The 22880-nt window shown below is 40.6% G+C and overlaps 1 protein-coding gene across 1 annotated transcript; it reads right to left on the bottom strand.

Annotated features, from left to right (window-relative positions):
• Nucleotides 1-20502: 20502 nt before the first annotated feature.
• LOC133002123 (kallikrein-14-like) lies at nt 20503-22676 on the bottom strand. The gene is made up of 6 exons (XM_061071885.1): nt 22623-22676; nt 22226-22322; nt 21885-22047; nt 21033-21325; nt 20809-20948; nt 20503-20667 (listed from the first exon to the last, which is right to left on the bottom strand). Exons 1-6 carry the CDS (start codon nt 22674-22676, stop codon nt 20503-20505), a joined length of 912 nt encoding a protein of 303 aa, XP_060927868.1.
• Nucleotides 22677-22880: the final 204 nt, after the last annotated feature.

Raw genomic sequence — 22880 nt, 5'->3', positions numbered from 1 at the left:
CCAACCTCCACAGGAATGCCAGAAAAACTCCGCCGGAGGTGTGAGTTGAAGATACCTAGGACGGGGGCCTCCTCCAGACGTTCCCAGTTCACCCGCACTACTCGTTTGGGCTTACCAGGTCTATCCGGAAATTTACCCCATTCCCTGATCCATCTCACAACCAGATGGTGGTCGGTTGACAGTTCCGCCCCTCTCTTTACCCGAGTGTCCAAAACATGCGGCCTCAGATCAGATGACACGATCACAAAATCGATCATTGATCTTTGGCCTAGGGTACTCTGGTACCAGGTACACTTATGAGCACCCTTATGTTCGAACATGGTGTTTGTTATGGATAATCCATGACTAGCACAGAAGTCCAATAACAAACGACCGCTCGGGTTCAGATCAGGGAGGCCGTTCCTCCCCACCACGCCTCTCCAGGTATCTCCATCGTTGCCCACGTGGGCGTTGAAGTCACCCAGCAGAACTACGGAGTCCCCTACTGGAGCCCCATGCAGGACTCCATTCAGGGTCTCCAAGAAGGCCGAGTACTCTGAGCTGCTGTTTGGTGCATACGCACAAACAACAGTCAGAGTTTTCCCCCCTACAACCCTTAGGCGCAGGGAGGCGACCCTCTCGTCTACCGGGGTAAACTCCAACACCGCGGCGCTCAGCCGGGGATTTATGAGTATCCCCACACCCGCCCGGCGCCTCACGCCCTTGGCAACTCCGGAGAAGAATAGAGTCCAACCCTTATCCAGGAGTACGGTAACAGAGCCGAGACTGTGCGTGGAGGTAAGCCCCACCAGATCTAACTGGTAGCGCTCCACCTCCCTCACAAGCTCCGGTTCCTTTCCCCACAGCGAGGTGACGTTCCACGTCCCCAGAGCCAGCTTCTGCCGCCCGGGTCTGGTCCGTCGAGACCCCTGACCTTCGCTGCCACCCATGTGGCTGCGCACCCGACCCCAACGGGTCTTCCCACAGGTGGTGGGCCCATGAGATGAAGAGAGGGGGGGTGCCACGTAGTTTGTTCGGGCTGTGCCCGACCGGGCTCCGTGGCAAACCCGGCCACCAGGCGCTCGCCATCGAGCCCTCCGTCTGGGCCTAGCTCCAGACGGGGGCCCCGGGCTTCCTCCGGGCTGGGTCCCATCTCCTCTTGTATCGATATTCATTGAGGGTTTTTGAACCTCAGAACTGCATGAATAATGTAATTAGAAACAGACAAACATTTTGTTCTAAAGCAGTAATGATAAAATTCAATAACGTCCAGTATGTAATTATATGAATTACCACCAGATGGCAATATATAACAATAACTAAAAACACAGTGACATACACTTTATATACATACTGCATCCATCCAGGGTAGGAAATTTACAATATTGGGGGCACTTTTTGAAACTTGTGAAATAACATTTAACTTTTGTTCAAAATAATAAATATATTTATTTAGGCTTACAGTATATGAACAATTGCCATACAAATGGCAATAATAAGACTATTAGGCAGAAGTCTACAGATTTCAAAGTGTTTCTTAGATTTTTTTTAACAAAAACAAACAGAAAATATAAATCAGACAATCATATTCAATTTGATTGTTATTTCTTTGTGGTTATTTATTGATATTATTACATTTCTTAATAACTCACTGCTGTAGAAATGTGAAGTTCAGACACTGTTTGCCTGGGCACTGAAAAGACCCTAAAGTACATGATGATAATAATAATATCAACAATGATGATAATGTGAATAATAATAATAATTTTTGTTATTAAGGCTTCATGTTGGGAATTAGTTCAGTGTTATTTGAAAATGTGTTCTGCTATCAAGAAAATACTGTATCCATGCAGTTGAAATTAAATACTACTGAATTATTTAAATATTTATAGTTACGATAGAGTCAAAGTGGTTGGAAACACACATTTGTCCTAAATGTTAAGCAGCTGAATGTTTTCATTCTGTGTTTCGTGGATAACTAGTGGTCACATATTTGTGTGCCCCACCCCTAAAAATTTTATTCTTGAAAAATTCAGAGTTGATAAACTTTTCTCATGTTCTCTATAGGTGTTTGTTTCCATTATCTTTCTTATTTGAATCATACGTGTTTTATGTTGACAGATTATTTTCTACAAAGACACACAAACCCAACTCAAATTACATAAAATGACGTGAAGATAATTCCCATTTATTTTGAGATTAGAAGTTTGGTGGAATTGAAGTTAAATTCCGTGTTGAATACATGAGGTATATGCCAGAGGTCTTAAATAAGAATTTAGTTCCACATTGATAGCACAATATCTTACACTTTGTCAATTTTAAAACAAAAAAAAAAAGAATAAATTAAAAATATTTAAAAAAAAATGGGGGGGGAAATTAATTTAAAAATTAAATTGAATTAAATTAATCCTCAGATCCTAAGATTAATTTCTCAGCAAGGAGATCACCATGAGTCAGGCATACCAGAACATGTGTGCTGGCATGTACAAGGTAAGGCATGGTTTAATGATCCCTCCTCTCTCCCCTTTGTTGCCATACAGAGATGTGATCTGTCCATTCTCTGCCTCTCTCTCCCTCTCTCCAGACAATGGTAGCTTTGGATATGGACGGAAAGGTGCCTAAGCCTCAGTTTGAGCTCGACAGCGAGCAGGTTTGCTACAAGCATCGCTTCGCCCCGTTCAACAGTGTGGTCACCCCCCCGCCTGTGCACTACATCCAGTTTAAGGTACTTTAAGGTCGATCCTTGCCTGCCATTTGCTCATTACGGTCCACGCTATCAAATAGCACATCACACTGTGAAAATGTTATGTTAATTGAATGATAGTTGTAAAACAAAGCTTACTTCCTGTTGCTAATAGGTGGCGCCATCACTATTATTACGCACAGACATATAGATCTGTTCAAATAGGCGCTCTGATTTTGTGTCAATTGGACAATGTTACCACAAGTTCATTTTCACACTGATCAGTAGATGGCGCGTTTTGATGCCGTTTAATCAAACTGCGCGCTACGCCACGGTCACACGGCCTTAAAACAATATGAATATCTTCAGGGGGGGGCTGTTGAAGTTTGAGTGAGATAAATCCATGAACACTGAAGTTACAGCAATTTCGGGTTTCACGGCGAGTTGATGAACTTTGACGCCAGGCCACGGTCACACGGTGTGACGAAAAATTGAAAAGATTTAAATCAGTTTTTATCTCCATCTTGTTGTGATGACACTCATCTCAATTTGAAGTTGATCTGACGAAAGCCCTGGGACAAGTACTTCAAAGTAAAAGTGTGGAATATGGCCAAAATGGCCACTAAATCCAAAATGGCGGGCTTCCTGTTTGGTCTAACATATCTATCCAAGAGACTTATTTGTATGTTCTGAAAAGACACATGCCCCAATCGATTTTTGTATATGTCGGCCAATGGTAGTGCCGGGGCTGGCCTTAAGGAGGTGCTAGTTAGTTTTTGTGCCACGCCCATTTCTTAAATCTATATGAATATCTTCAGGGGGGGGAAGTCAACACACACATGTAGTTTGAGTAAAATAGAAACATTAACACGGAAGTTACAGCAATGTCAATATTTCCTCAGTCATTAGGGCCCGAGCACCGAATGGTGAGAGGCCCTATTGAATCAGTAAGGATTATTATTATTTTTCCGGCAAAAGGATAGGCTTTTTGAGGGCTTTAACGTGCTCAAAAAGTTTCTAAACTTTGCAGTAAATTAGTAAGTGGTGAAAATTTACGTATTCTGGAGTATTTGGAAATGGGCGTGGCAAAATGGCTCACCAGCGCCCCCTGGAACCCAGCCCCTAAGTTTCCACATAACCGATTTTCACCAAAATCGGGCCAGATGTGTTTCGTGACAAATCATGAAAAAAAGTCTCATGGGGCATTATGAAAAACGCAACAGGAAGCCCGCCATTTTGGATTTAGTGGCCATTTTGGCCATTTTGGCGATTTTTGCTTTGACGTACTTGTCCCAGGGCTTTCATCAAATCAACTTCAAATTTAGATGAGTGTCATCAAAACAAGATGGAGAAAAAACCTGACTTAAAAAAATCAACTTTTCGTCACACCGTGTGACCGTGGCGTGGCGTCAAAGTTTGATTAAACGCCATCAAAACTCGAGGTTCTGTACCTCACACATATTTGGTCCAATTGGGTCCAAACTACACACATAAGACAAGAGTCCCGGCCTGATGACATCTACACAGAAATCATGACTTTAAATCACAGCGCCCTTTGGTGACAACAGGAAATGTCTTGTTTTTTGCATGTCTTATACTTGGATTTATTCCTCCTCATCCACTGACCTCAACCATGTCAAACTGTATCAAATGGGTCTCAAGACATTGATAATGAAGACATAAGATTACTGTGACTTTTCGTCAAACGCCATATAAACGGCGTGGCATCAAAGTTCATCAACTCGCCGTGAAACACGAAATTGCTGTAACTTCCGTGTTCATGGTTCCATCTCACTCAAACTACATGTGTGTTTTAACATCCCCCCCTGAAGATATTCATATGGTTCTAAGAAATTGGCGTGGCAAAAAAACTGACTAGCGCCCCCTAAAGGGCAGCCCCGGCACTACGATTGACCGACATGTAAAAAAATCCATTATGGCATTTGCCTTTTCATAACAAACAAATAAGTCTCTTGGATCAATATGTTAGACCAAACAGGAAGTCCGCCATTTTGAATTTAGTGGCCATTTTGACCATATTCACCATTTTAATTTGAAATACTTGTTCCGGGATTTCATCAGTTCAACTTTAAATTCAGATGAGTGTCATCACAACAATATGGAGTTAAAAACTGATTTAGGGATTGATTTTTCGTCACACCGTGTGACCGTGGCGTCAAAGTTCATCAACTCGCCGTGAAACACGGAATGCTGTTACTTCAGTGTTCATGGTTCTATCTCACTCAAACTACATGTGTGTATCAACAGCCCCCCCCTGAAGATATTCATATGGTTTTAAGGCCGTGTGACCGTGGCGTCGAAGTTTGATTAAACGCCATCAAAACATGACTAGAGTCCCGGCCTGATGACATCTACACAGAAATTATGACTTGAAATCACAGCGCCCACTGGTGGCTACAGGAAGTGAAGCGTTTATCCTTATCACAGAGAGGAAAACACATCCAACGTGGAGACGTGTGCTTGGTCATCGTTCGCTCTCTCCCCGGACCACAACAGGCTTCAACGTGCGGGTGCTCGGGCCCGCAAGTGCTACAACGTAGCCCTAGTTATTTATATTTTTCAGGCAAAACTCATGCAACGCTTCAAAATGCATGTGCTCGGGACCGCCCAGTGCTGCTTTGCAGCCCTAGAAATTTTAGAAATAGTACTTTATAGTTTGTACCTTCAATTCTACATTGAAATCATCATTTTTATATCATCAAATAACTAATTAAAACCAAACTGATCAGAAAAAGTCTTGTTTTTGATGTGGCTGTCACCTCAGATTGGACTGTGTGGAGACTCTCAGAATCAATATACTGTCTAGGTACTCTACTGATGTCCGGAAATAGGCACAATTATCTTGAGCTACAGACCACATTCCTGTCTTCTACAAAACCCTTGTCATGAACCTGGATGCCGTCTCATCTCTGCTTTGTGATCAAGGGGTCATACAGGTACTGCTGCACCCAGGGGAGTCCCCCAACTTGCACCACAGGCCTTAGAAACGACACGCATCAATGGTTTCCCAAACCAAAAGGCACACATATCTGTGGAGAACCTATGGCATTGTAACCGTTCTCATGTGCACTTTCATGTTATGTTTGCGGTAACGTTTAAAAAGCCCGACCTGTTAACGTTATGGCAAAGACTAGACCCTGATATCCTATCACCATTCAAACTTGCTCAAGCAGCTGTGGCTGTAACACTTAAACTCATTCTTGCTTATCAGTTCAATCAAATAGTGATATACATGTAGGTGGAATAATTGTTAATATTAATGTTAATGTAAGTTTGAAAGAAATATTTAATTATTAATTAAAATCACAGCGCCACCTGGTGGCAACGGGAAATGTCTTGTTTTTGGAACATCTTACACTTGGAAGTATTCCTCCTCATCACTAACTGCAACCATGTCAAACTGTGTCAAAAGTGTCTCAAGACATTGATAATGGCATAAGATTATTTTGTCAAACGCCATATTAGTGGCATGGCATCAAAGTTCATCAATTCGCCGTTAAACACGAAATTGCTGTAACTTCAGTGTTCATGCTTCAGTCTCCCTCAAAATACATTTGTGTAACAAAAGCACCCCCTGAAGATGTTTATATGGTTTTAAGCAATGGGCGTGACTAGCGCCCCCTAAAGTGAAGTCCGATAGGGAAAATTGTCTTTTCATGACAAACAAATAAGTATGATGACCTTGTCCTTTGGCTTTCATTAGATCAACTTCAACTTCTGTGAATGTCATCTCAACAAGATGGAGATATAAACTACCTCGGTAAATATGATTTCATATAAATATTTTGATGAAATATGTATGACATTTTGATGATTCGCCAAAAAAGAGGGATTTTTTATAACTCCTCTGTGCATTGTTCTTTCAGCCTCAAACCTCATTCACACATTCACAGTCCCGCCCTGATCAGATCCATATCAATATTGACTCATCATTACAGCGCCACCTGCTGGCTACAGGAAGTGACATGTTTTCAACTTTGATGAACTGCTCTTGGCTGCTTTACAATATACAAATCAGATGAGCTGTATATATAAAAGAACACTTCAAAGGATTCATTTAGCAAATAATTCTTTGTTGTCAGTTTGCTGTACTGTCACAGTGTCAGTGATGGTAGAATCCTCTGATGTCTTAGATGCAAAGGTGAAAGCTTTAAGAGAAAAGAGTGTTATTACCTGAACAGATCTATTAGTCTAGTATAGTGATAGCAATAGCACCACCTACTGCCAAAAGGAGGTAAGCCTTGTTTTAAATCGCTCTCTCCACTATCCGCAACAGGCTTCAAAATGAGTGTGCTCGACCTATTCAAGTGCTTCAACTTAGCCCTAGTTAGGGCCCGAGCACCTCCGGTGGGAGGCCCTATTGAAATCGTAAGGATTATTCTGAGCGTATGAATTGGCTTTTTGATGGCTTCAACATGCTCAAAAAATTTCAAAAGTTTGCAGTAAATTAGAAATTGGTGAACATTTACGTATTCTTGAGAATTTGGAAATGGGTGCGGCAAAATAGCTCAACAGCGCCACCTACGGAAAAGCCCCTCATTTAGCATTCACCGATCCTCACAAAATAAAGACAGTTGTGTATCATGACCAGACGCCTAAATAAGTCTGTCAGTGCATTATGAAAAACGCAACAGGAAGCTCGCCATTTTGGATTTAGTGGCCATTTTGGCCATATTCCGCATATTTATTTGACATACTTGTCGTAGGGCTTTCATCAGATCAACTTAAAATTTAGATGAGGGTCATCACAACAAGATGGAGAGCTAAAGTTATTTCAATTTTAATTTTTCATCATACCATGTGACCGTGGCCTGGCGTCAAAGTTTGATTACACGCCATGGAAACACGAGCTTCTGTATCTCAGGCATATTTGGTTCATCAAGTCCAACCTAGGCATGTAAGACAAGAGTCGCGACCTGATGACATCTACAAAGACACCATGACTTAAAATCACAGCGCCACCTTCTGGCTACAGGAAGTGAAGCGTTTATCCTTGCCGCAGTGTGCATACGCATGCAACGCGGAGACGAGCGCTTGGTCATTAAACGCTCTCTCTCTTCACCGACCGCAACAGGCTTGAAATCGCCTGTGTGCTCGAGCACGTTAGTGCTACAACGTAGCCCTAGTTTATATTAGTATTTATATTGAATAGAATCATTTTTATTATTATTATTTTTATTCAGTTTTTTGAGGGCTTTAACATGCTCAAATTCTTACCAAAATTTGCATAAAGTTAGAAAGTAGTGAAAATGTACTGATTCTGGAGGAATTTTCAATGGGCGTCGCAAAATGGCTCAACGGTGCCCCCCGAGACCCCCTGAACGTGTTCACATTGACCGATATTCACAAAAATTGATACACAGCTGTATCAAGACCAGACAAACAAAAAAGTCTGGAGTTGCAATTGGATAAACGCAACAGGAAGCCTGCTATTTTGCATTTAGTGGCCATTTTGGCCATAGTACACATTTTTACTTTGAGATACTTGGTTTTTTTAACATTTTCTTTTTTTATTCTTGTATTACTCCTCATCAGTTTGTAACATCAACCAGAACCTACACAAAATGAATCTCCTTTCTTTTCAAACCAGCGTCATCGTCTAGAACAGCAATAACTGAGTCTCCTGTTATGATGAGTGACAGCGGCCCCAGTCACCACATCCCGTCCCCTGCAGTGACCCCTTCGCATTTGTTACCTATCCCCTTGTTCAGCAGGTGGGATGATTCAGACACACAATATACTATATTGCACACAGATTCACTCTTTTCCTCTTTTTTTTGTGGAGATAATGATGGTTACAAGCACATATCTTAATCCTATAATGTGGACATATCACTGACTGAATCTCCACTGCTTTCTGGGTGTTATGCCTTTGTGGCCTCATCAGAGTTAATCAGGCTGATAAAAATCACTTTACTCTGTTTCTAGTCACATGACCAACACCCACTCATCTGGATTGGCCCTCACCACAAGTTCCTCCCTGACAGTAAGTCTCTGCACACACACCTGCCGAATGTGATTCCTCTGACGCCTTGAGGGAATTTCTCCAAACTTGGTGCAAATGTTGTCTTGGATTCAAGGATGAATTGATTAGACTTTGGTGGTCATGGTCACCGTGAGCACACAAAACACATCTTTGGCCTTAAATCAAGACTTCACACACTTGCAGCACAAATACCTTTTTAATAATAGTCTTCACTATTATGCTTTTGTTTTGTCTGTCCGTTTGTACATCACATTTTTGACTGATGTCTTGGGAACCCCTGCAGGGAATTTCATTACATCTCGCTCAAACGTCCACTTGGACTTGCCTCGACCTTCGAAACAGTTTCTGAATCTCCTTTCACACCATCTTTGCATTCATCCTGCAGCAACAGATGTGTTATGAGGAGAGCATCAACAGCGGTGTCAACCTTCACGCCTTCTCATCTGCGTCCAGCCAAATTATCAATCCCAGTCTATCAGCCGCCATGGCTGTCAGCAGCTCTAACACCAATGGTCTTCACTTATCTGGAGCACCAGGACTAACTCCTAATGGCACAGACACCATACTCTCAGCTGCAAACAGCCCCACAGCTGCACTGCTCAACGTCGCTTCTGGTTGGTTCATAGTCTACAGATGAATTGCATATTAATTATTATTGTCTTAATTAAAACTAATCAACACAGATATACATCAAAAGATATCTTTAAGTAGAAATGGCATATTTCTCACTGCACTCCGTCTTTCCTCCCCTGTCTTCCTCAGGTACAGCTCCTCCAAATTTGGCTCAAGGAGTGCCACCTCTGCTGGCTTACCAGTACACCATGGGCATTGGAGGCTGTTTCCCTGTTTACCCGGTAACTATACACGTTCCATATCATATTTTGACCTGTTCCTAAATTATTAGTCCACTGGGTTAAGTCTAAGGGAAAGAACGATTCTATCACTAAATCTAGATGGGTGTTAGTTGGAATTGTAAGAATGATGAAAGTGAGTTCACTCTTTCACGATTAACTCCATAATGCTTATCAGTGTGGATGGTGATGGTGTTTTTGTAGATTCCGATCACATGTCAAACTAATTCATGCTGAGGAGATGCTAAAATGGAATGTGCAGTCAACAATGATACTTGTTAGAAACTCCAACATGTTAATAATCACCTGTTCTGTTTCAACAGCGGATCTATACTAACGAGGAATTGATGAATTATTGCCCTCCTTTTGTGAGTCTGTTGTAGAGTTTAATCTTAAATGTCCTTTGCTGCATATTACTAAGCTTCTAGTATTTTTTTTACTTACCAGTTGACTTTCAAATCTTTTTCCTTGTATATAACAGGCAGTCATAGAGACAATATTTGTCTTTATCCTCAGATGGGGGAGCACTGTCATTGCCATTTTAATTATTCGTCCTTCTTTTTCTACCTAGGACTATTATGATGCAACATTCTCTATGACTGCAGCTACTATGTTTGAAAGAGACGGCCTTGCCAATACCCCATATTTTGGTAAATCTAATTAGGTCCCGAACACCTCATTTAGTATTCTGGAGAATTTGGAAATGGGCGCGGCAAAATAGCTCTACAGCGCCACCTATAGAACAGCCCCTCATTTAGCATTCACTGATCTTCACAAAAATAAAGACAGTTGTGTATCAAGTCTGTGAGTGTATTATGAAAGTGCATTATGAAAAAGCAACAGAAAGCCCGCCATTTTTGATTTAGTGGCCATTTTGGCCATATTCCACAATTTTACTTTGATGTACTTGTCGTAGGGCTTTCATCAGATCAACTTAAAATTTAGACGAGTGTCATCACAACAAGATGGAGATCAAAAGTTATTTGAATTTTAACTTTTCGTCATACCATGTGACCATGGCCTGGCGTCAAAGTTTGATTACACGCCATGGAAACACAGGCTTCTGTATCTCAGGCATATTTGGTTCAATCAAGTCCAACCTAGGCATGTACGACAAGAGTCGTGACTTGATGACATCTACAAAGACACCATGACTTAAAATCACAGCGCCACCTACTGGCTACAGGAAGTGAAGCGTTTATCCTTGCCGCAGTGTGCAAACGCATGCAACGCGGAGACGAGCGCTTGGTCATTAAACGCTCTCTCTTCACCGACCGCAACAGGCTTGAAATCGCCTGTGTGCTCGGGCCCGTTAGTGCTACAACGTAGCCCTAGTTTATATTAGTATTTATATTGAATAGAATCATTTTTATTATTATTTTTATTCAGGCAAATGAATTTGCTTTTTGAGGGCTTTAACATGCTCAAATTCTTACCAAAAATTGCAGAGAGTTAGAAAGTGGTGAAAATGTACGTATTCTGGAGGAATTTGTATTATTATTATTCAGGCAAATTAATTGGCTTTTTGAGGGCTTTAACATGCTCAAATTCTTACCAAAATTTGCATAAAGTTAGAAAGTAGTGAAAATTTACTTATTCTGGAGGAATTTACAATGTGCATTGCAAAATGGCTCAACGGGGCCCGCCGAGACCCCCTGAACGTGTTCACATTGACCGATCACTACAAAACTCGATACAAAGCTGTATCATGACCAGACAAACAAAAAAGTCTGGAGTTGCAATTGGATAAACGCAACAGGAAGCCTGCTATTTTGCATTTTGTGGCCATTTTGGCCATAGTACACATTTTTACTTTGAGGTACTTTTTTTTTTTACATTTTCTTTTTTTATTCTTGTATTACTCCTCATCAGTTTGTAACATCAACCAGAACCTACACAAAATTAATCTCCTTTTTTTTCAAACCAGCGTCATCATCTAGAACAGCAATAACTGAGTCTCCTGTTATGATGAGTGACAGCGGCCCCAGTCACCACATCTCGTCCCCTGCAGTGACTCCTTCGCATTTGGCCCCTATCCCCTCGTTCAGCAGGTGGGATAATGATGGTTACAAGCACATATCTTAATCCTATAATGTGGACATATCACTGACTGTCTATCACTGATCATCAGCAGCGGTGTCAACCTTCACGCCTTCTCACCTGCGTCCAGCCAAATTTTCAATCCCAGTCTATCAGCCGCCATGGCTGTCAGCAGCTCCAACACCAATGGTCTTCACTTATCTGGAGCACCAGGACTAACTCCTAATGGCACAGACACCATACTCTCAGCTGCAAACAGCCGCATGGCTGCACTGCTCAACGCCGCTTCTGGTTGGTTCATAGTCTACAGATGAATTGCATATTAATTATTATTGTCTTAATTAAAACTAATCAACACAGATATACATCAAAAGATATCTTTAAGTAGAAATGGCATATTTCTCACTGCACTTTGTCTTTCCTCACCTGTCTTCCTCAGGTAAAGCTCCTCCAAATTTGTCCCAAGAAGTGCCACCTCTCCTGGCTAACCAGTACACCATGGGCATTGGAGGCTCTTTCCCTGTTTACCCGGTAACTATACACGTTCCATATCATATCGGGGAAAGAACGGTTGTATCACTAAATCTAGATGGGTGCTGGTTAGAATTGGAAGAATGATGAAAGTGAGTTCACTCTTTCACTATTAACTCCATAATGCTTATCAGTCTGGATGGTGATGGTGTTTTTGTAGATTCCGATCACATGTCAAACTAATTAACGCTGAGGAGATCCTAAAATGGAATGTGCAGTCAACAATGATACTTGGTAGAAACTCCAACATGTTAATAATCACCTGTTCTGTTTCAACAGCGGATCTATACTAACGAGGAATTGATGAATTATTGCCCTCCGATGGTGAGTCTGTTGTACAGTTTAATCTTTAATGTCCTTTGCTGCATATTACTAAGCTTTTAGTATTTTTTTTAATTACCAGTTGGCTTTCAAATCTTTTTCCTTGTATATAACAGGCAGTCATAGAGACAATATTTGTCTTTATCCTCAGATGGGGGAGCACTGCCAGTGCCATTTTAATGATTGGTCCTTCTCTATCTACCTAGGACAATTATGGTGCAACATTACCTAGGACTGCAGCTGCTATGCCTGGAAGAGATGGCCTTACCAATAACCCATATTTTGGTAAATCTAGTTTTATATTGAATTGTAGTTGTATCTTGTGATCTTGCATTATGTTTTAAGATGGGCGGCTAATCCACCCTGACACTGAATATCTGAGACAATTACTCCAATTCTTACAAAACTACATAGACATCTGGTCATTCAGCTTTTGTATAGCAGTCATTTGAGCATAGTAATGTGATTTATGACACCATGGAGGTTTTGACCTTTTTTCTTGTACTTAAATGGCTTCATGTTTGATGATGGCAATTATTTTAAGGTGTATTTGCTATAATTTCTTGTCCAGGTGAGGCAACAAAGTGTGGTAGGAATGACTCCTCATCTCCAGCTCCAACAACCAGCCTGTCTACAGGTGGGGTGCAGTCGCAGCCCCAGCAGGCACAGCAGGGAAGAACACAGGGCCAGGGTGCTAGACAGAGTCAGGGTCAACAGGCACAGAATCAGGCCTTCCTAAACCCCCCTCTGCCTCCCGGCTACGGACACACTGGTAAGGAAAACCTAAATTAATGTTTGACGATGAGGTCATTGGCCAAATTTCATATATGGTTACTCATCCATCACTCAACACCTTAATTTAAGTTGAACAAGTTCTCCGCCAGTTATGTTTTTTTCTTGTTTTGACAACTTTCAATTTAATAAGCAAAATAACGTTTTCACTTAACCAGTGATTGAGATACACGGTCAGTCAGTTCAGGTAAATTGTATTATTGTAACAGAAACAGGATTTTTAAAATCATTTAAAAAACAATTGCACAGCATCCATTTTCTTTACAAGCTGCATTATTTCTCTAATTGCCCACAGGTTTGCCATACTATGCTGGTATGCCTGGGGTTCCCTCAGCCTTCCAGTATGGCCCAACCGCATTTGTGCCTCCTGCTTCGGCAAAACAACCTGCAATGGGTCTGGCCAACCCCTCCAATCAGTATCACCAACAGCATCAGCCCAGTTACGGACAGCACGCACATGGCGCAGGTGAGACAAGGATTCAACAAGAGGGCTGTGTCTGACACTGCTCTGATTTTTTAATTTTTTTATTTATGGACAACTAACAGTTAATTTTCTTCAGAGTTGAGTAACTATGAAGGTTATATGCAGCCGTTGTAATTCAGCTATTTAATTGATTGCATTGGACGGCGCCTGTGCGTTACAGTTCGAACTATGACTGTCACAGGTTCATCTCAAATTATTGCCACCAAACAAACTATAATATTACCAGTCACTTGATAGAGATGGCTTGATCAAGTAATGGTGGGTTATGTAGCAAGTTACTTCTGTCAATGGGTTGGCGTGCTCAAAAGCATCAGTTTTGACCAGCTGTATTTTACTAGAAGGGGTATTGTCAGGATTGTTTGTACAGAAATCAGGTTACCTTACTGCCTCTCTCTCCTATGCCCCCATCTCTTCTCTTCTCCTCCCATCCTCTTTCCTCTTCTCTTCATCTCATCTGTTCCCCGCTTTCACTCGCTTCCCCCTCCCTCTCTGCTTGTTCTGCCTCCTCCTCTGTACTCTTCCTCCTCCACCTCCTTCAGCCTTTGATGACCTGTCTCAAGCCCACCCTGGGGAGTACAGTAAGGGAGGGTACGGAGGCTCTGCCCAGTCACAGGCCAAGTCAGCGGGCAGCGGCCCAGGGAAAGGTACACGCACAACACAAGCGCGCACAATTTAACAACACCCACAAAGCTGGTGGGCGTTTTCCTGTTGGGAAAAATGGATGTACTCACAATTGCAGATGATTCCCCTTTCAAGAGTGTTTTAGAGAGAAGTGTGTGTGTGACTGCATATTTATGTGCAAATAAATGGATTCATGCTGAAGGTTGGGAAAAAACAAGAGAAACATGCCTCAGTATTTCCTCACATAATATGCTTCTTCCTACTGGCTGGCCCCCTCCTACTAACAGTATGAAATGAACATTCAGTGCCTGATATTCAGCAGTGAAGTGACCTAATTCTTCTTCTTCCCCCTTAACCCCCTTGATTTTCCTCTATAATGTTCTTATTTCCCCTCTTTGCTTTCCTTCCTTCCCTTCTAATTTCCAATCTTTGTCTTTATCTCCTCCCCCCTCCCTGTCTTCATTCTCCTCTCAGCACCGGGACTGTCAGGATCGGGTAACAGTGGAGGAGTACCTGATATGGGAGATTCAATCTACAGCAAAACACAGGTAAGAAACATGTTGTATGGTTTTAGTTTGAGGGATTTGTACTTCTGCTTGTAAGAATTAATTAAGTCCTTATTATACCCGAATGATCTATTCGTATTTATTTTAGTAAAAAAACAATAAGGTTTTTCGATCTGGCCATTTGTCCTGATCCACTCCAATATTTGCAATAATTTGCCTTCTGTTATTGAAACCCACAAATGCATACACTCGATTTATTCTCGTGTCTCCTCTTGTCATTTGACAAGCAGGGCTTCCACACGGGGACACCACCTCCCTTCAGCCTACCCTCAGCACTTGGGGGAACAGGACCCCTGAACCCTGGGGGTGCCCCTGGCTATGCCCCTGCTCCCTTCCTGCACATCCTGCCACCGCAGCAACAGCCGCACTCCCAGCTGCTGCACCATCACCTCACACAGGAGGGACAGGTAAACCCAGGTTTCTAATACATCACATCCTAAGACAGGGTCTCAAAAAATATGTGTGCATCAATATATTACACCTGTTTGGTGGTTTATTGATCTTAAACATGATTGATGAAATGGATTTATTTGTTCTCTGTAGGGTGGTCCCGGACAGCGCAATCAGTCCAGCAGCATGCAGCAGCAAACCCAAGGCAGCAAGTCCAATTACGGAAGCTCCCCCTATTGGGCCAACTGAGGAATGCCCCTTCCCCCCCTCCTGTCCTAAACCCTCCCTTGTTCTGGAGGCTGGTCTGCTCCTTGTGTCTACACCTCCCCTTTAAAGACAGACCTGTTCATCTAAATTTTATATTTTAATTTAATTTAAACCCTCGTTTCCTGTGAAATAAAAGTTCTGGGCAGTTGGAACAGTGGCTTGTTTTTTTTGTAAGTGTGTTTGCGTACAGGTTTTATCCTTGGATGTTTAAACTCAAGCTTTCTGATTTGAGTTCATTGTCACAGAGCAAATGATCACAGAAACTTTGCAAAGTCTGTCAAATATATGAAGAAAGCTGCTCAATAGTTTCACATTTATTCAATTAACAGTAAAACAAAACACCCTTGCAACATATTTTAACTGACCGTGCGAAACATATTTTCTTGATAAATGTATTTAAATGGCACCTTTCAAAACAGTTGTATGGTGTTAAAAGTCAATCAATAGTAAACTGTTCCAAACAGTTACACATTTAGACATTCAGTTAAGTTGCATTGCCATTGGCTTACCGGTTTTGAAGCTATCTGATAGTTATGACCTGTTGCCCCTTGAAAAAAGTCAATTCCTAGTGGATAGAAAAGGCTGATTTGTTTGAATCTGAACCTTTATAACTCAACTTATGGGACTACCCCTATTTTACTTATATACTTACTTATTTCTTATTATTGCGAGAGGTTCTGCTGTAAATTCACAAAGGTGTATATGGGCCATTCTACGGAATTGGTGCAAAGTCAGGTTGGAAATATTTTGAAATTTTGTATGTTTTATGCCCAAAACTTTTTCCGTATATATATTGTACCATATCTAAAGTACACATATCTAGTAAAAGAACCGTCAATTTTTATGTTGTATTTACAGACTGTGTTGGAATGTTTTTCCTCTCCCAAAAATTGTCACTACCGAAACATAGTAATAAACTATAGAAAAAAAGTATTATTATTAACCTGTTAAAATTGTGTTTCATTCCTTTCTCTGAAGAGTATTTTTAAAAATATTTCTTGAAGGTTTTCACAATTTAATCAATAAAAATGAAATTTTTACTAAATTTTAAAGTTCAATTTATACAATTCATCAAAATCTAAATGCAATATCTCTTTGTAAAATGCATTATACTGATCATATTGATTCCAGAGTTGATGATTGATGAAATTGAACATACATTAAACCAATCAGTATCATGACCTTTATGTTTCGGTAGTGACGGTATGTTTCGGTAGTGACTGTTTCGGTAGTGACAATTATAGCTAACTTTGAGCATAACTAAAGAATGCTAGCAAGCACATGGCTAGTATACACATCTTTGAAGAGGTGTACACACATACAAAAATAATACTTTGCATAAAACCCCAAAAAAGTTTACTTAATTGAAGAAAATATGTGTTCGGTAGTGACAATTCTTAAGGTTACATGCTGATTTTCAGACTTTGGAACACATTTATATCAAAACTATGGGATTTAGCTGCTTACCATTCAGCCATGAGGGACAGGGATGCAGTGTCACTGCCTGGTCAAAAATGCAGGGGTGTGGCTAAAAACCAGGCTCAGCCAATGGACTAAAACTCTTGTGTTTCGGTAGTGACATGAAAACTGGGGACATGATTTTTTAGTATAGTTTTTTAATTTAAAAATTAAACTCACCATAAATCTAAATCTTCCAAGTTCTGTCTAAACTTAATCATAAAGATCTTTGAAATAAGATCATTGAAAAAAATCTAAAAAATTTAAAAAGGGTTATTTACAGATATTGAAATTTAGATGTCAGGGTGGGGGACAGCTACTTCCCAATAGAAAGTACCCTATAAATGATGATTTTGTATATATTTAGCTTATCCCTATCTCATTTAATGTCTTGGGTTTAAATAAACCATAACACATTCTTAGTAAATATCTATGTCTGAATACTTTAATTGTTTTGTTAATAGTTTTTCTTGTTTGGGGACCATACTTTGCACCATATAGAATGGCCCATATAGTTATAAAAAAAAGTTCCCTGAAATGGAAAAGAGCATTTTCTGCCAGTTGGCCATATGGTGGCTCTGCTTGAGTGAGACCAAGCGCCTCTCTGCTTTCTGATGAAGATGCTAGCAATACCACATCACTCAGCAATATTCAGGGTTCCTACGGTCATGAAAAGTCATGGAATTGTTAAATGTTTCCTTCCAGTTCTGGAAAAGTGCTTGAAAAACTTAAATCCCAAAAGTTTTGGTGAAATCATGGCAATTTTTTATATTCATATTTTCATGTCGTTCATTTACGCTGAGTTTTAAATAATTCATATGCTTTTAAAAGAAATACACTCAGAATATAAGCAGGCATACGCTCTCATACTAATTGAAAAGTTCGGTGGAGAAGCAGGCGGGATAATGCACTATCGCAGGGAAGTGTAGATTTAACCATGCTTGGCTACAAATGAAAAACTACATGCCATGGGTTACGCCCTTGATCGCTCCAGGAAATGTCCGATCTGAAGAAATATAATCCTCCGCCAGGCCCGGCTGACCACTACCTGGCAGCCAGCAAACATTTTCAAAAGGCCAAGCTCATCTTAGAAAATGTGCCCATCCCAGATCCAGAGGTCAGTAAATGAGACTATCATAAAATACTGCTCTTTGGTGTTTTGAAATTCCTCCGAACAAATTAAATTGTTAATCTATTCCTTAATAGATTTCCTCATGTTTTATGGGGTCACAGTCTGTTTTCTGCTGTATTGTACCAACCGTTGTCTGCATGAAGTTACTTCTTACATTCTACGTTATCAGTAACCAGCTTTTAATGAACAATGACCGGTGAACCGTATACTGAAGGTGGCCAAACCCAACATAGTGGTTATGAAGCTGCTGGCTGGAGGACACAAGAAGGAGACAAAGGTAACACATGACACACATTCACTGGATAACTATTATTCACTCTCATGGTTACAGTCAATACAAATTAGTTGCCACACAAAGTGGTAAAAAAGGTTTGAAATCTGAATTGATGGCTTTATATTTTTAAAAGGAGTCATGTGTCCATATTGATGTTTAATCACCGGGGATTGTGATCGGTTCTATAACTGTTACATATTGTTAAGACACTGTCTGAATGAAAACACATTTCTCTGTTCCCAGGTGCTCCCTGAGTTTGACTTCTCGGCTCATAAGTATTTCCCTGTCGTCAAGATAATCTGATGCTGCTCTTCATCATAGATGGCGTCCCTTTGCATCAGCCATACCTGAACAAGTGTGCAATGGCCCCGATCCAGCCCATGTCTGAACAGTGTGTGTGAATAAGTGAGATGCTGCAAAGGAGTGTTTGTATATCCAAATCTGTGAAAGTCTGTTGGTGTTTGTGTGTGTGTGATGTGTGCGTGTGTGTGTGTGTGTGTGTGTGTGTGTGTGTGTGTGTGTGTGTGTGTGTGTGTGTGTGTGTGTGTGTGTGTGTGTGTGTGTGTGTGTGTGTGTGTGTGTGTGTGTGTGTGTAAGACACAAGGAGGTACCAGCCAATGGGATTTTTTATAAGCTGCCTCCTGAACAGTTTTGTTATGGCTTGAAAATAATGCTGAAATGACAATGGATGCATATCAATAAAACCTATAAAAACCACCCAGCACCTGTCTCATCTGAATACTGGACAATTTGCAAGAAAAAGATCATTGACGACATTCATGATCTCACGAGTACAAAGTGAAGTTAAAAAAAAATCATCCTGCACACATTAAAATGTCGACTTGAAAAACAGGGCAAGAAAGGGAATCAATTAGAAATCAATATTTCACCTCAATCCACTGCTGACCCCGAAGCACTGAAGATCTGCAGCTCTCACCTCTCATGAACAAAATGAAACCTCAGTTTTGTATTAATCTTTCAGATAAGTACTTGTTGTTTAAGAATTTTAAATGGGTTATAATATAGCTTTTCAACAGTCACCCTGAACCGGTAGTTGTCATCACAATATCTATAGTGCAGTGCTCAAGGACACAAATAATTACTAAAACATGCATAAATATAGAATTTCTTTTTAGGTGAGTAGTCAATAGTAGTGTTACGTTTTACATAAGAAAGTAATATGCAATTCTCAGTTTTTCTATTCATGCTCATAGATACTACTGCGGGGCTTTGTACTTTTTTTCTTCTGTGATGTGACTTGACACTAAGCACATTACAAAGTTAATGTTTGACCAGAACTCAAGAGAAGTTGAACTGTCACATTTGACATTCAAATATTCTTTGAAAGAGATAACAAAACAAAAACTTGCGCTGTGAACTGCGACACACCACTTTTTATTCATGGATACAATTTGCTATTACAGACAGAGGTCAGGAAAGAAAAGAGGGATTTTAACGAAGCCCACAATCATAACTGTAAAGAGAAGTATGGATGATAACTGGTGGTTGTAAAGGCACTGAAGAACAATGGCCCTCATTCAGCAATATCTTCTTTAGAATTTCCTAAATTTGTTTTTAAGAAGTTTCCTAAGAAAACTCAACGTCAGATTCATGATGAGTTATTTAAACTGTTTGCATCTGTGTTCTTATATTGATGAATGCTATGTCTTCCCATAAAAGGGCATGAGACTGCAGTTATATTTTGCAGTGGACATAAAATACCACAAACTTTTAGAATTAAAAAACACAATAACTTTATTATTTATTGTTATTTTACTGAAGCCTTTCAGTTATCAAGTATGTGTAAGAGTTATCATCAGTGTGAGTAGATTCTGTTCTTAAATAAGAAAAAATTCCCAGCTAAGACAATAATGGTGAATGTCAGAATCTCCGGAAAAACCCACGGCTTAAGTGTGTTTTAAGAATAAATGTCCTCTTAAGAACGGTCGGTGAATGAGGCCCAATGTGTTGACTTCTGTTGAAGGGTATTTTCCCTGCACAAAGCAAAATCCAGTCAAGTTTCCAGTTGAAATCTAAAGTAAAAGTAGGTAAAAGTAGGTTGTCAGGTGATATTGATTCGAAATGAGAAGATATGAGACATTTTAATTAGACTTTCTGATTAAGTGCGTTTTCCCTCATGGTTTTATCAATCCACGCCCTGTAGTGGCAGATGTTTGCCATGACGATGGTGCTTGCACACATATCCACAGGGTTGCTCAAAACGATCCCATGTAGGATGTTGTTATACTCCACAGCTGAGCCAGCATCCCCCTGAGAGAGAGAGAGAGAGAGAGAGAGAGAGAGAGATCAGAGTGGTGATCTTTTCACATTGGTCATAACACATAAAACTAAAGGAATTCTGGTAGAAAAAATTAAGAAATGTGTCAAAATAAATGAAAAGTGAGTCCTTACGAAGCAGGTCTCCACCCCCCACTTAAAGGCACACATGGTGGATTCTTCATCACTGACATATTTATCCCCAGGTTTATCATTCTCACCGCACGTGGAAAGGTCTGTGCTGGCACACTGGAGGCTCTTGGGCAGTTTGTTTTCTGGGTATTTCAAAGATAAATCGTCAGAAAAGTGACTTCTATCTTTATAAAACTAAAACGAGTATCCTAGTTTTATTAGCTCACTTAAGATGTCAGCTTTCTTGGCTCCCCAGCCTCCGATCTCAACCTGCTGGCCTATCTCAGGTTTGGTGCAATCGGCGGCAGGGGGAAGCCTGATGGTGGGCAGATTGGGAGACATGTTCTCGTTCAGTTTGATGAGCATGATGTCGTGGGCCTTCCCCTCCTCGTCTTTGTAAGAGAACTGCTGCTCGGTTTTGATGTCCTGCTCCAATTTTTTTGACTTTCTTTTCAGCCACGACCCAATTTTATCCATCCAGCCCACGTTATTGTTTAGACCGAGTGTCAGTTTCACAGCCCTGCAGGAGAAAAGGTAAATTAGAAGACTACTGTGACTAATGAAAATATGAAAATATATGGAATATTTTTTAGTTTTAGTTTAGTTTTTTTTTTTTATGATTTGGCTTATTTAATTTTCTATCCATACTTCAACCAACCAGGTTTTGTTTGATTTTGCAAAATTTTTTGACCCATTTTAGGTTTGGTGTGGATCGACTTTCTATAAGATACATTTTATATTTTATTTAAACATTTTCATTGATTTCTCAAAAAACAATTCATGGATCTCGACGAGACAAATCTTGCATGTTAAGCGAACTAATATTTATGAGTTTGCTCAATTTGGTGAAGAGTCAAATACATAGGAATGCATTTTATTTAAATGTTTAGACTAGTTTTCCTCTCTGTATGTATGATTTCTATGTCCAGTGGTCCTTTCACTTGTAATTTTGTTTTTATTGTCTACATTTTAGACACTTTTTGAGTCTAATTCCCCGTCTGAATCAAATACCACTGATCAGACAGGTGAAGTCTGTGGAAACTGCAGCACACAGCCAGGAAAATGCAAGTGTCTCTTACTGTTCAGCGCAGTGAGAAGCAGTGATGACCCAGCCGGTGTTGATCAGCGAGCCGCCACAGGACTTTCCCGGCTGAATAGACTGAATCTGCACATGGTACTGTCTGTCCGTCTTACAGGGCTTACCCCCAACAACCCTCTTCTCAACCTCCCCTGATGCAGCAGCTGACATGGGGAAGCAGAGGAAACGGCACACTTGTCAGCTTCAAGCTTGATTTTCATTACCTCATTCTAACTTTTGCACAACAAAAACTTAATTACGCATATGACAGAATTAGATGCAATTACATCTATTTAAAAATCTAAGGGTGTTTTAGTTGAGGCAGAATGAAAACTAACTTACCTGCAAGAAGCAGAAGGATGAGAGTGCTGAGCTTCATGGTCCCTCTGGTCGGGGATGACTTCGGGTGTCTCTCTGACTCCAACCTCGTCTCTATATACTGCGAGTCAGATGTGACTTCATCAGTTCACTCCCCTAACCTCTGTCATCATGGCCTTTCATGGACCTGTTAAGGTAACGGGATGGACTGATGGGGTGGGCCGAGCGGGGGTTTGGACAGCGGGAAGGCGTGTACCGAAAAACTTGCACCACACAGTTTATGATCCTCTGAACAGGAAGAGCCAGGTCAGAGCACCTTTGTGTCGATCTTACTGTCGCTCTGAGTGTCAGAATAAGATGATTGAAATCATGCAGGTTATTGTTTCTAATTACCTGCAGCCCTCTGTCCTTTCGTATTTACACCATGTTTGATCTCAACTCTACACTGTGAGTTCAGCTGAGCTCTCAGAACCATTCACTCGTTATTGAGACAAGATGATGATGGCACGTCATTAATTGACCATCAATATCAAAACCAGAGATCATATTTTAAATGTCGCCATGTAAGGACAGATCTTAGGGGATATATACTGTTTTGTGTTAGAAACTTATTCATAGCAGCATGTCAATGTGTTGTTTAATCAATATGCAACATGAAATGTATTAATACTATCAACGG

This window comes from Limanda limanda, chromosome 5, assembly GCF_963576545.1.
Source record: "Limanda limanda chromosome 5, fLimLim1.1, whole genome shotgun sequence".
Lineage (NCBI taxonomy): Eukaryota > Metazoa > Chordata > Actinopteri > Pleuronectiformes > Pleuronectidae > Limanda > Limanda limanda.
This window is presented reverse-complemented; position numbering and strand designations above follow the sequence as displayed.